At 44.5% G+C, this 14,299-nt stretch overlaps 1 protein-coding gene across 3 annotated transcripts in view; it reads right to left on the reverse strand.

Moving 5' to 3' along the window:
- The window catches only part of ANGPT1 (angiopoietin 1), a 354,139-nt gene that overhangs the window by 71,954 nt on the left and 267,886 nt on the right, over positions 1-14,299 (reverse strand). For all 3 annotated transcript variants that reach the window (XM_068237917.1, XM_068237916.1, XM_068237915.1), the window contains 2 exons: positions 4,545-4,672; positions 1,271-1,372 (listed from right to left, as the gene is read on the reverse strand). In XM_068237917.1, coding sequence (XP_068094018.1) covers positions 1,271-1,372; positions 4,545-4,672 — 230 coding nt within the window. The remainder of the gene's footprint in view (positions 1-1,270; positions 1,373-4,544; positions 4,673-14,299) is intronic.

Here is a 14,299-nt window from a genome sequence, read left to right on the forward strand (position 1 = left end):
TGGCATAGTCTCTCCTCCCTGGGTTTGTACGTCTGTCTGTCTCCCAGACTATTTCGAGGTTGTGAGCACTCAGTCTGTAGACAATCAGGATTTTCCTCTCTTGAGAGGTTTGGAGCTTTTCCAGTCTTGAGCTTTGAACATTCCTGCCTGTACTTCCAGAAGAAAAATCCTCCCCTCCTTACTTACTCCATCCTAAATTTATAGTTTGGTAGTTTCGATTTCAGGGGGTACCAGTTTATCGAACCAATCGTTTTTGTATAAAAGAAACTCCTATCCCAAGATTATCATATGGCAGATAAAATCTCGTCCACAGTGATAGATGTGCCATACAATTGCTTTTGTCTCCGCCCCCACCCATAAAGAATGTGCGTTCCAACTTCCAGCCAAATTCCCCCAAATTAATTTATTCTAGATGCTATGGAGATTCCACCATAACGTGTGTTGGAAATGGTTGTGATAGGCAGAAGAAACTCTGGAAAGGAGATTTTACCTCAGGAGTTCCCAAATAATGGAAAAAGTGACTTGCTTTTTAAACTTGTTTCCAGCAGAGCATGGTAGTTTTATTGGGGTTCCAAGCTCGCTACCTCCTCGTGATAGAACCTGGGCAACGTCAAGCAAGGGCGGAGGCTGTCTTCTCCTTGCCTTAATCTCCTGTAAGTGCTCCACTGACATCATACGAACACTAACTTTAGGAGAAGGAGATGGGAGGAAAAAAGGAAGGTGCCAGGAAAGTGATCGATTAGGGACTACAGTGTGTGTGAAGACAGGTAGCTTCCCTGCACTGTTCTGCATTGAGGGCATACAGTAGCTATATGAGGGTGGAATGGCTTTATGTGGAGGGCATAGCATGATTGCTGGGTACATGGCTGTGGGGGGTTGTTACAATTAGGAAGTACAGCTAAGTACACATGCTGGGTTGAACTCCTCAATTGAAGACCACTTCGACCAAGAATCTAGCATCTGTATGGGAGGCCTCCAATGTTACCTGAAGGATCTGGCATGTTGGATCCTCAGGGACGTCTAACAACCGTCTGACCTTCTACTGTACTTTTCTCCTACTCACCCTGCCTGCCAGAAGGTGTTCCATGGTGCCATATGCATAGCAGACAATTAAGAAAATCCTTCCAGCCCAGGTTTGTTGGATCACTTATGCTGAACACTATTCTCCAACCTTCTTAACTAACCCCCAAGTGTAATTAATTTGTCCTCCTCTGCTCCAGCCTGGTGTATATGGTGTGATTGTAAAACTGAGGTCTGAGGATTCTCTTACCATTTTATATTCCTTCCACCCTCTCTGAAAGTCCACCGTTCCGTCTTCTCTGTGCTGAATTGCCGTCCAGCCACCTCCCGATGTTTCCATATTGCAATAAACCTGAAAGAAGGAACAGAGACATGGAAAGGGTGCATCTTTACCTGCAAGATTTTTTATCAATTTTTATTACATAGTACAAAAAGGTCCACAAAAGTGAGAGTGGCGATACTCATGATAGAACAGCAAATCTCAAAGCATAATTAGAGTACAACTATAAAACAAGGCTGAGGAGGAGCTCCATCCATCCATGTATTTTCATGTGATGGTCGTATGTTAATGTACAACTGAACACAACTCATAATGGTTTAAAAAAGAAAAGGTATGGCTGGCTTACCTCTCCTTAAGATCTCAAAATAGCCAATATGTATTCTTTGAATAATTTATTGCACACAGAAGGGTCAGACAACACATTTCAAGAGTATTTCCCGCTTCCTCAGGTCAATAGCAACCACAAAAAATGTGCTAATAGTCTCTGGCTATTGGAACATTTTTTGTGGTTACTATTGATGTGAGGACGTGGGGAATACCAGCAAAACACGTTGTCTGTGTGCAATAAACCGAACCCAAACAGGGGTTGTATAGTTACTGTAGCCTGAAATTCAAGAGTTATGGCCCATACTCACGAGTGACATTTGTCGCCGCAACACGCGGCGCGCGCGTGTTGCGGCGACAGGTCGCCCGTGAGTATGGGCCGCCGCACGCGCGCGCTCCCTGAACTGTCGCCCGTCGCTCATGTCGCCAGGCGATTGAAACTTTCAATCGCATGGCGACAGTAGCCGCTGCCCCCCCGCCGCAACTGTCGCTAGTCCGCGTGAGTACGCGGACTAGCGACAGCAACCTCCATTGAGGTTTATGGAGCTTCCGGCGGGGGGAGGAGGAACGTCGGCGACAGCTTCCGTCTTGCCGCTGGTCCTTCTTCCGCGTGAGTACGCGGAGGGACCTGGAGAGAAGCTGTTGCCGGCCTGTCGCCCACACGCTCACGTGTGCTGGCGACAGGCGATTTTTGCAGCCCGTGAGTACGGGCCATTACTCTCTCACTTCATATACATTTTGTTATCTTGACTTATTGCACTGGTTTGTGTCTCCTTTGTGTTTTCTCAGTCCACAGATTACCTTGGTCCACGTTCCTCCAGCACAGCTCATAATGAATAACGTATAACGATGAAAGTGTTACAGTTTTACAGAGAGAATTATATAATACTCATTTATCTGTGATTTATGTCAGTTAGGGAACCAGAAAGAAGGGCTCCTGAGGTGATATGTGACATGATGAAATAAACATGTGTATGCACAGTACAAAACATATTAACCAGGCTGTTTTACTTGTTTTATTTTGCTGCCTGAAAGAGTTCATTTCTAGGCATGGAAGTGACAACTTTTGTCTAGTTGGTACCTTGTCGGTAATATAGTAAACATCACTGATAAGCAAATTATAGTCATAAACGTTTTCCTGGCAGAATACAACTCCAGAGGGCAGGGAGAGATAAAATACATGAACTGCTGACCTTTTTCTAACTCTGGGACCCTTAATAGGCTGCTACTGATTAGAGACTGTGAAACATTTAACCTACTTCGTAAATGTTTAACTATAAATAACAAACAAACAAACCCTGTGATACTTAATTTCTGGGCCCCACCATAGCCCCCTCCCCCTTCCTCATCTGCTGCTCCATATACTGAGGTGAGGTCTGAGTCTGTACCAACTACAGCTCTACTCCCATCAGTGATGAAGAGGGAGGGGTTAATGGGGTAAACTATGCCAGAATTGCCTGCCGCACCCTAAGTTGCTGCAATGGTGTTGCCATCTGCCTCTAAAAAGCTGTCTGGGGACCAAACAGATGCCTAGTGAGTGATGCCATTGCTGGAAAGTTTCGAGGTCCCGGAGGTAAGTATAACAGGTGGCTTGTGGAGAATGACATTCAAATGACTTTGGGAAGTGAGAGGTAGAGTTGATAAAAATTACTACTGAAGATGAACCTTAAAGTGAACTCGAGGTGAAAATAAACTGATGAGATAAATAACTATATGTATCCTCCTACTCCTCAAAATGACTTTTTACAGTATCCCGGGGTTTTCTTTTATAGTTAAACATTTACAGAGCAGGTTGAATGTTTTATGGTCTCTAATCAGTGGCAGCCTATTAAGTGTCCCAGAGTTAGAAAAAGGTAAATAGTTCTCCCTGTTGCGCATAAGTTGTATTCTGCCAGGAAAACTTTTATGGCTGTAATTTGCTTTTCAGTGATGTTTACCATATTGCTGACAAGCTACTGACAAGACAGAAGCTGTCACTTCCATGCCTAGAAATTAACTCTTTCAGGCAGCAAAATAAAACAAGTAAAACAGCTTGATTATTAATAGGTTTTGCACTGTTCATACGCGTGTTTATCTCATCATGTCACATGTCCCATCAGGTACACTTCCATGAATGGTGTTGATATTATAGTTGACAAGTTCTGGCAGTCAGCTAATAACATGCGGGACAGGATGTGAGGACCAGTATTTAATGACTTTCCTTTATGCCTTCTGACCATTTCATAAAATTGCCCGTTAATCAAAAGGTTTAATAAGAATAGTTTCTTTTAGTCAATGTGTCATTTGATCTTCATCCGTTTTCAATAGACAAATCATCAAAATAGAAGGTAATGTTTTGATTGCTTGTGATCAAAATGGTGCATTTGTGAACAGATCATAGGAACAATCAAATCAAATGGAAAATTGACAATTTGCCGTGTGCGTGGAGAGTGTTACATAGTACAAGACAACCTAATTTCTGGACTCCTGTCTTTCTTTCTGTGCAAGAATTTTGAAGTCCAGAACGTCCAGCAGCCATCGCTGGAGGAGAGGCATCCCACCATTGACATGACACTAAATGGAGAGCAGATGAAGTCTGGGAAAGCTGCATGGACTCCGAACACATTCATCACTGGTGTACTGATTGATTGACTAGTTGGTGGGAGGTAGAAGGCACATTGAAAACAACACTCTCTGTGTTGTTGATACTTTATCTCAGCAGTTGTTGATAAAACAGGTCAAGTGATTACAGTCAATAAAGAGCTACTGCTACTTGAGGATGGTGAACTCTCCACTGATAATGATCACCCTGGAGGGTCTGACACATCTGGGTGTAGTAAGGAGTGAACTGCTTTCTGATGGCAGATATAAACTTTTGCCACCAATCTGGTAATCCCAGTGTCGGTAGTAACCACAAAGCAGAAAAAGAGGAAGAATTTACCTTTTTGGGCTCAGAGATGTTGTTTATATAAATCGTGTAGACACCACTCTTATTGAATCCAGCATGATAGAGATCTGCACAATCTCTGAACGGTTTCTCTTCTTCTCGCTTCACGTTCTTTATGGAAACTACAAATCAGAAACACAAAACTATAACTATGAATATATATGAAAGCTGGAGAATGGAAGAATACAATGTTTAATAATCTGAACAATCATATAACGCTTTTCTCCTCGCACTCAAAGCATTCAAGAACTGCAGCCACTGGGACGCGCTTAAGAGGCCACCCTGCATTGTCAGGGAGTCTTGCCTAAGGACTCCTTACTGAATAGGTACTGACCTCAGCCAGGATACAAACCCTGGTCGCAAATGTCAAAGGTGGTGCCCTTAACCAGCACACTATCCAGCCAACTCACATTTAGCTGTATTCCTAGTTATATGTATAGTTCAGGCCATCACCTCAGCTATTCACCTTTGCTGCATAAAAACCCATCTCTAGAAATTGAACAAAATGTTTATTATCATTATTATGAACTTCAGGTGTTCATTTACTATGACACACTATGCAGAACTTTACAGATTCTATAGAACCACTCCCACTACCTCGCCATCACAACCTAATGTAACTACCACAATCTAAAGCAGTGATCCTCAAACTATGGCCCGAGGGCCGAATGCGTCCCCCCGAGGTTTTCTCGCTGGCCCCCAAACACAAAATGTATAACTTATAGATACAGCTCACTGCACCTTTAAATATTGGCTGCCTGCATATAGAATAGCAGTGCTGGCCCCACCCATCCACATACTGTAGAAGCCAGCGAGCAGTCATTCCCTGGCTTCCAATCCAATTCTGCATCTGGTGACACTGCTTTCCAACTGGACAGCAGGGTGTCAGCTGGGGATGTTTCACTGTCTGGTGCACGAAGACGTTCTTCGGGCGCCACGTGACTGATTGGCTGCTGCTGGGAGTTCTCCTCCGGCCCTTTATTTGGTGGTTATCAATACCTAGATTCAATGTAATGTTTTTCAACATCATTTTATGTATGTTCCGGCCCCGAGCAGTCTGAAGTATGTTGATCCGGCCCTTGACCGAAAAAGTTTGGGGACCCTTGATCTAAAGGCTGATGCTGGAGGGAAGCCAGTTTTCCTATCAGTATGTTTTTTTAGGATGTCGGCGTAAATGGAGTGCCTGGAAAAAAATTCACATGACATACAACCTCCATGCAGATAGTGTCGGGCTTGGACTAGAATATGAGACTCTAGCCCTGACAGTCAAGATTGCCAACCAGTTAGTTGCCATGCTTCTCATTATAGTTACCGTACATACTTATTTGGGTTGGGAAAAAAAAAAAGGCATGTCCATTGAGCTCAACCAGAAAATATGGTGTAATATCAGCCTGCACCCTCGGCAGGGGCGGAACTAGAGAGGAGCAGCAGGAGGGACCAGAGCTGTAGGGGCCCTAACTACTAATCCTCCCTTCCTCAGATACAGGGGGCTATTGTTCAGATCAGGTGTTAGTGTGGCTACACTTGTTATGAGTGTGAAGATTATAAGGCCAAACTAGTTTTATGCCCCTTGTGAGATGGGCCCCAAGGCCGTGAAGGGTGGCAAGGGAAGGGGTGTGAGCATTGGGGGGCCCCATTAAAGTTTCTCTGGGGGACCCCATGAATTGTAGTAACACCACTCTTATATCTCAGTTGATCCATAGAAAGGCGACATACCTTTACAATGCTTGGACCAGTTAGCCCTAAAAGTAAAAAAAAAACCTTCCCGACTCCAAATCACAATCCGATAAAATCCCTGGATCAACATTGCCAGGCATTATCTAGTAATTATAGCTGTGGATGTCCTTCCATGCAAGGAAAGCATCTAAAGGTGGCCATACACGTATAGATCTGCAGCAGATTCGACCATCGGATAGATTTCTGTCAGGTGCCTGTCAGGTGCATTCTGACAGGAATATATCTGATGTGTGCCACACACTAGGAACAGATTTCCAATAGATTTCAGAATGAAATCTATTGGAAATCGATCTAAATGCTTTATTGGACCATTAGATCCAATGCAACTCTATGGGCCATCGATGTGCTGCCAGCAGCAGATCAACCTAAATATTCCATCCGTCAGATAGATCAAATCGATTGAAATCGACCACAAATCGATCGATCGGCTAATTTGATAGAATCGATTTTTGATCAATTGATCGATTCTACCCAATCGATAGATCGATTGATGGCGTATGGGTCCTTAAGCCTTAAATGTAGATAATTTGCCTTAACTACTGCCGGTGGTTATACAGTCAGGCTTACAGTAGCCTAAGCCAGTGGCGTACCTAGGGCATTTGACACCCGGTGCTGGCTATTAAGTGACACCCCCCCACCCCAAAAAAAGGGAAAGGAGTGAGTGCAGCCTACCAAGCGCGCCATGGCGGGTAAAGCCAGGTATAAATAGTTGCCCCCAGTATCGGTTAGCCAGTTATAGGTGCCCATTGTACAAATGTTTGAAGTGTCTTGCTGGGAGCTCTATTCTATTGTGGAGTAGGTGATCAGGTGATCAATGTACCAAGTGAGTTCAGACATGAACTAAAAGGGATATGGTAGCTGACTTTTATTTCCTAAACAATGCACATTGCCTGGAAGTCCTGCTGATCCCCTGCCTCTAATGCTGGATACACACGTTGCGTTTTGCCGCGCAATTAGCGAGATCGATTCCATCGATTCGATTATTTCCAACATGTTCGATCGTGTTTCGATGGATACAGACGTTGATTTTGCATACTTAATATGCAAAATCGACGGCTGTATCCACCAAAACATGATCAAACATGTTGGAAATAATCGAATCGATGGAATCGATCCCGCGAATCGCGCGGCAAAATGCAACGTGTGTATCCAGCATAATACTTACAGCCACAGACTCTGAGCAAGCATGCAGATCAGATGTTTCTGATTGAAGTCTGACTGGATTAGCAGCATACTACTTTAATAATCATAATAATCTAGAACACTAGATTAGCTAAGGAAGCACTTATGAGATTGCAAGCAAATGTCAAATACAGCAACCATGAGAGACAAATGCAGCAACCATAAGGCCTCCAAGTGACCAGCACAGCAACCATGAGACCTCCAAATGACCAACGCAGCAACCATGAGACCTCCAAATAACAATGCAGCAGCCATGAGACTCCAAGTGACCAAGGTAGCAACCATGAGGCCTTCAAGTGACCAATTTAGCAACCATGAGGCTTTCAAGTGACCAAGGTAGCAACCATAAGGCCTTCAAGTGACCAATTTAGCAACCATGAGACCTCCAAGTGACCAATTTAGCAACCATGAGTCCTCCAAGTGACCAAGGTAGCAACCATGAGGCCTTCAAGTCAGGGCTGTGGAGTCGGTATAAAAATCTTCCGACTCCAACTCCGACTCCGAAGTTTCTGAAACCATGACTCCGACTTCCGACTCTTCGACTCTGACTCCTTAGTCTAATACTTAACAGAGCTGTGGATTTTGTACAAAAAGCATCCGACTCCGACTCCTCAGTTTATGAAATCAACGACTCCGACTCCTCAGTTTATGAAATCAACGACTCCGACTCAGGGTGCCCAAAATTGCCCCGACTCCTCGACTCCGACTCCACAGCCCTGCTTCAAGTGACCAATTTAGCAACCATGAGGCCTCCAAATGATTAATTTAGCAACCATGAGGACTTCAAGTCACCATTTTAACAACTGCTGACATACAAGTGCATATGGACATTGCCATTTGGCTGCATTAAATAGGAACTGCTATAATAAAAAAATTAACCAGATACTTTCCTGAGGAGAGGGAAGGCTTTGGGTCATATACAGCCTTCCTGCACCTCTAATGGATCCCTTGTTCCAGCACTGGGTCCCCCGGTGGCAGTATTTGATTAAATATAGTCAAATACTGCTTTCTGCCACCAAAGGAGGCTTCCGAAGTCTTCTGGGAGCCCCAGTGCTCCCGAAGACGAGCGGCTCCGTACTGCGCGATCACGCAGGCGCAATACAGAGCACTCGGTTCCCGAAGACTTCCGAAGTCTCCTCGGCAAGGGATTCAAACCGGGGAGCCAGCGCTGCAACGAGGGACCCGGGAGAGAAGCGGGGAGGCTCTATAGGACCCAGAGCTATCCCTCTCCTTAGGTAAGCGTCCGCTTCATTTTTGTTTGTTTTTTTAAGTGATTCCCATTAGCAAACTGCCACAGGAAAGTATTCTTTGACTGGAAAACTGCAGGCTAAACTGCATGCCTGATCCAGTCTGCTGCCTGACATCCGATGTCTGATGGCAATTTAATAAGATTCTAGCAGAAGGTTTATAACCACATGTGTTCGTTAAACCTTACATGGCATGCTTACATGGCAACACATGCTTACATGGCAACACAAAAGCAATTCTAGGTGCAGCTTCTACACAGCTCTAAGGAATGGGTGTCACGATACGGTCCATGCCAAGCAGTTGCTAGTGCTTCACAGCAACATGAGAGCAGCTGACGGTTGGTAGATGCACAAGTCAACTACTCATCTAAACAAAACCTAATGCCTGGTACACACAATGAGATTTTCTGGCAGATTTACGGCCATTTCCAACATGTCTGATCTGATTTTATATCAATTTTCCATAGAAGTGAAAGGAAAATCGATTTGAAATCAGATCGGACATGTTGGAAATAATCGATCTGGCAGTAAATCTGCTAGAAAATCTCATAGGCCTCAATTCACGGAGCATTATCAAACGTTTATCAAACACTTTATCAAACGTTTGATAATTTACCTCATGGGTAAAATCTCATTTTAAATTTACTAAGGTGTTATATATTTATCGAATGTTTTACCGATAAAACGTTCAACAAATATATAACACCTTAGTGAATTCAAAATGAGATTTTACCCGTGAGGTAAATTATCAAACGTTTGATAAAGTGTTTGATAAACGTTTGATAATGCTCCGTGAATTGAGGCCATAGTGTGTACTAGGTATGAGATAAACTGGAGAGGGAGGGGAGAGAGGAACCACCTAGGGCTAGGCTGACCAGCAGGGACTGCTCTATTCCTGACTATACAGAAGGATGCACATGGCTTATTAATGCAATTGTTATGGAGGAACAAGCTAACTCACACTATTCCTGTACTGTGATGATGGGATTACACATACTTGACTATGAGCTAAAGCCCCTCACTAGGTAGATACAGGGATTCCAGAAATACCTGTCACATTGTGATTTCCCTATGGAAACCAGACTTCTCTCTGTCCCATCACTTCTTCACACTGTGCCTCATGTTCTCCTGAGTCCTCCTGGAATGTCTGTGTGATCAGTCTATAAGTGAAAAGAGCCCCCCTCCTCCTCCTCCTTAGCAGGATGATTGATAAGCCCACACCGCGTTGGTCTGCTGGTTCCAGACCTCTCTCTTCCCCTCCTTGCCACAGCTGACTGCTTCTAAGCTTCTTTATCATGTGTACCTCACTTTGTGCAGTCTGTCTTCTCTCAAGCTTGAAATTCGCGGCACAAATAGCAAATACATGACACTCCTGACGTCACCCATTCAGTGACTACTGTGCTAGAGGGAGGGAGGAAGGGAAGAGAATTGACTGCAGCTATAGACGCAGAGAGAGACGTCAGGTCAGCGCGACCCTGAAGTCCCTTCTCAATCTCAGTAAGCAGCCGGAGGGAGCAGGAAAGATGGGGGTGGTGCCAAAAAGCCTCTCGTAGCTGCCTGCAGCTCTTATGTGCCAGAAAAAGCCCAGTCCTGCCAGCGGCCTCCTCATCTTGCACAGCAGCATGATTAATCAAACTTTCTGTCCACTCTGTGCAGGTGCGTGCAGTCAGCGATGTAATGCAAATATACTGGGCTGGGCTGGCCTGGCCTTTCTGACACCCCCCTTTAAGCTTGTCACCCGGTGCGCCACGCCCCCTAGCGCCCAATTAACAAAACGCCACTGGCCTAAGCCATAGTAAAGAAAATAATTCTTCCATCCAAGAAAGCACAACAAGGGCTAGATCTTCACAAGACAGTTCTGCTATCTGGACATCCTCTTCCCAAACATCACAGTCAGAAGTTACAATACTTTTGTAAATTGGCTCTTTATACAGTTGGAGAGGAACATAAAATTGCTTCACAGCTGGACGCTGCAGTCTTGTCAGTTCATCAAGTTCTTTTTGTTTGATGAATTACGTAACAACAGACAATTGTGATAATAGTACAGTACAATGCTGACATTCACTAAATCTTTTTAGTCCTTTATGGATAGTGGGAAAACTCAACACATTCAGTAAACGTTTAAAATACTCCACTTTGAGATAAGGGAAAAGTGTTTTCACCTACAGTAGGTTGAGCAGGTGAGGGGATTTTTCCTCATTTGGAAGATTTCATTTTTTTTTACCCATCTGAAATCGAATATGTTTAGACTTGGCATTAATGAACTCAGAATCAGGCCTGTGTTGTCCATCTAGATACGAAGACCCACCTTCTCTAATTAAATATAAAATAGGGTGTCTAGTCAGCGTTCCACCTTGCTTGCATTCTGGTGGAAGACCGGAGCACGGTGTTTGCATAAGGCACCTCCATAAGCTGTATGCAGGAGAAGTAGGCTTTACACGGTTGCTTGGCAATATCGTGGTGACTGCAGATAATGGAGGAGGTTTTTATGACCTGATGAAACGGAAGGACGTACCTCCGAGAAATGCTTGCCTATTTGCCCAATAAACCACCTCTCTTAGCCATTCATACTTCCTCGTCCATTATCTGCAGTCACCACAGTATTGCCGAGCAACCGTGTGACGTCTACCTCTCCTGCATACAGCTTATGGTGGTGCCTGATACACGAACACTGATCTCCCATCTTCCACCATGGGAGAGCTGGTAGCATCGCTGTGGGGCAATTGCCACTGCTTCCTTCCAACCCACGGGACATCAGGATAGTCCCCCTGGACCCTAAGACTGACTGCATCCTTTGGAGGAGTCCACTGCGCTGCCATCCTGAGAACCTGGTCCCTAGCTTTTCAAAGGGACAGAAGCGTACACAGGCTGTATCTCACCAATAGCCATCTGAATCCAGGTGAGACCGGTCTTGGACAGGGAAACGTGCTTTGTACCTATTGTATTTAGGACACTCTCTCTCTTTTCTCTTTTCTACACAGTGGATTTCTCGAGCTGCCTAAAACCTGGTTGGCTGGTAGCACCTCAAAGGGGGTTGTATCCAGGACTGCCATTTAGGGATTTCTGGGAAGGCCACCATGGCCTGGGCCTTGGGCGGCAGTTGGCCAAGGAGCGGCTGCAAATGGAATACAAATGTTGCTAATAAGGAGTAACACATGGAAATAGGGAGCTGCTGCCCAAGGGACATATACAACTGAAGGAGGCTGCTGTACATGAATGTTAGACTTGGAAGAGGGGGCTGCACATGGGATGGGATGGGAGGGGTTGCTGCACATGAAAGGGAAGCTGCAAGAAGGTTGGCCTAGGGGCGGAAAAATTATACATCTGGCCTTGCTTCCCCCTCCTGTCTTCTGATAAGTTTCTGATCATTTTCAGATAAGTTTCTGATCAGTTTCAAATAAGTTTCTCTTCCCTTTTCTATGTTCAAAAAACCAGCTGCCATGTTTCACCCAGTACATCCCTGCTCTCAGTCACTCTGCCTACCTTCTCCCCCCTGGTGCTGGTGACATTTCTCCAAATCCCGTCCCTTCTCCCACACTCTCCCTATCTCGTCATCCCATTCCGACATTATCACTCACGGCGTATCCCTCTTTCATTTTTCTTAACGCTCATAACTCAAGCAACCTCATTAAAGCGCAACTAAACTCCGACAGTAAAATCATTTGCCAAGGTTGGCCCTCCAGAAACTGTCCACACTACGGCAGATCTTACAGAACCTGCCAAAACTCGTTCTTTCTACTGGCATATCTCATCACGCTGCAGAGCTGCCAGCAGCCGAGGTACCTCTCCATGAACACAGCAGACTGCTGCATAGAGCTGTAACTGGACAGCTGGTCTGTCTCCTATTCACTTGAGCAGGCTATAAATAAATATAGTGGAACCTTGGTAGCATAATTCATTCCAAAGCACTCTTATATCAAAGTGTATTTCCCTATAAGAATTACTGGAAATCCAGTTGATTCGTCCCACAATCCAAACACTGTTATAGTAAAATAGTATAAATAAAAATGTAAACAAAACTTTCACTATAACTAACAGAATCATTGCCATCTGTTGGCTCGCCCCAACCTCTTTTTAGTTGTTGTTGTTGTGGGGCTTTAACAAAGAACTTATACAAAGTCAGTTACTTTTGGGTATTTTATGGAAATGTAACTTTGCACAGTCTCTACACTCAGATTAAAGAGACTCTGAAGCAAGATTAAAACTCGCTTTTTACCTTATATTTAACAGGGGCATGTTTGCCCCTGCTAAAACGCCGCTATCCCATGGCAAAATGAGGGGTCTTTACCCCCCAATTCCCCCCTGCAAATCCACAACCAACTTGGTCGTAGATTTTGCTGCTCATGGAGGCAGAGCTTTCGGCTGTAGCTCTGCCCCATGCGCGTCTATCAGTGGCGGATCTCCGCCTCCTCCCCGCCCCTCTCAGTGAAGAAAGACAGAGGGGCGGGGGAGAGGCGGCGATCAGTGCTGATAGACACGCTGAGAGGCAGGGCTGCGGCCATTAGCCCTGCCTCAAAAGGAAGCACTCCCCGGACACCACGGAGGGGATTTGGGGGGTAAAGACCCCCTGTTCTGCCACGGGATAGCAGCGTTTTAGCAGGGGCAAACATGCCCCTGTTGAATATAAGGTGAAAAGTGAGTTTTAATCTCGCTTCAGATTCTCTTTAAGTACAATTTAGTACAATCCTGCAGCGCCAAAGGGAGAAGAACTATCGCCGCAGTTGTGATGACGTGACGCATGCATACTTTTTTCTTTGCTTGTATATTAAAACGTCAAAATTTCACAAAAATCTTGTATTGCAAAGTGCTCTTAAACCAAGTTACTCTCAATCCAAGATTTTACTGTACATCCTTTTCCTCCATTCGATTTTTTAAAGATCATTGAGATCAAATCGGTTGGGAATCGATGCCACAAAAATATCAGATTTATCAATTTCCAATTGATTTTTGCCTAAAATCAACTGGAAATATTAATCAGACCGGATGGAAGACTTGTCTATCAGGGTCACGTCAGGAGCGGTGATCCCATAGTGTTGCATGGCATTGAACAGTGCAACGCTGTGGTTTGATTGACACGCTATGGATTCCCTGCTGGAATCTATCAAAAACATTCCACAGTGTATAGACGGAATCAATTCCGATAACAGAGGACCACAGGGTAAAAATCTGTGTGTCTATGGCCACCTTTCCACTAATATAAACACTAGGCATTCTCATTCTTATCGGTATATATGAAATGTCAGCATTTCCGATATGAAATCAGCATTTCTGGTAGGAACTATTTCTGCGGAAATACCGCATTACCGCACTCAGCAATTTTAGCCCAATCACAGAACTTTGAAGCATTAGACCAATCAGAGAATGCAGAGTCAACTCAAAAGTATTTGGCCAATCAGAGGATGCAAAAACTGACCAAAAAAAAAAAAAGACTCTTTAGAAATCATCAGAATCGGTAATCGGCATTGGTGGAAATCGTAAATAGGCAGAAAAAACATATACAACATGGTTGCTTTACATCCCTGCCCTAATCTACGGTTGCTCTACATCCCTATCTTCATCTGTGGTTGCTCTACATCCCTGTCC

This window comes from Hyperolius riggenbachi, chromosome 5 (assembly GCF_040937935.1).
Source record: "Hyperolius riggenbachi isolate aHypRig1 chromosome 5, aHypRig1.pri, whole genome shotgun sequence".
In the NCBI taxonomy this organism is placed as follows: domain Eukaryota; kingdom Metazoa; phylum Chordata; class Amphibia; order Anura; family Hyperoliidae; genus Hyperolius; species Hyperolius riggenbachi.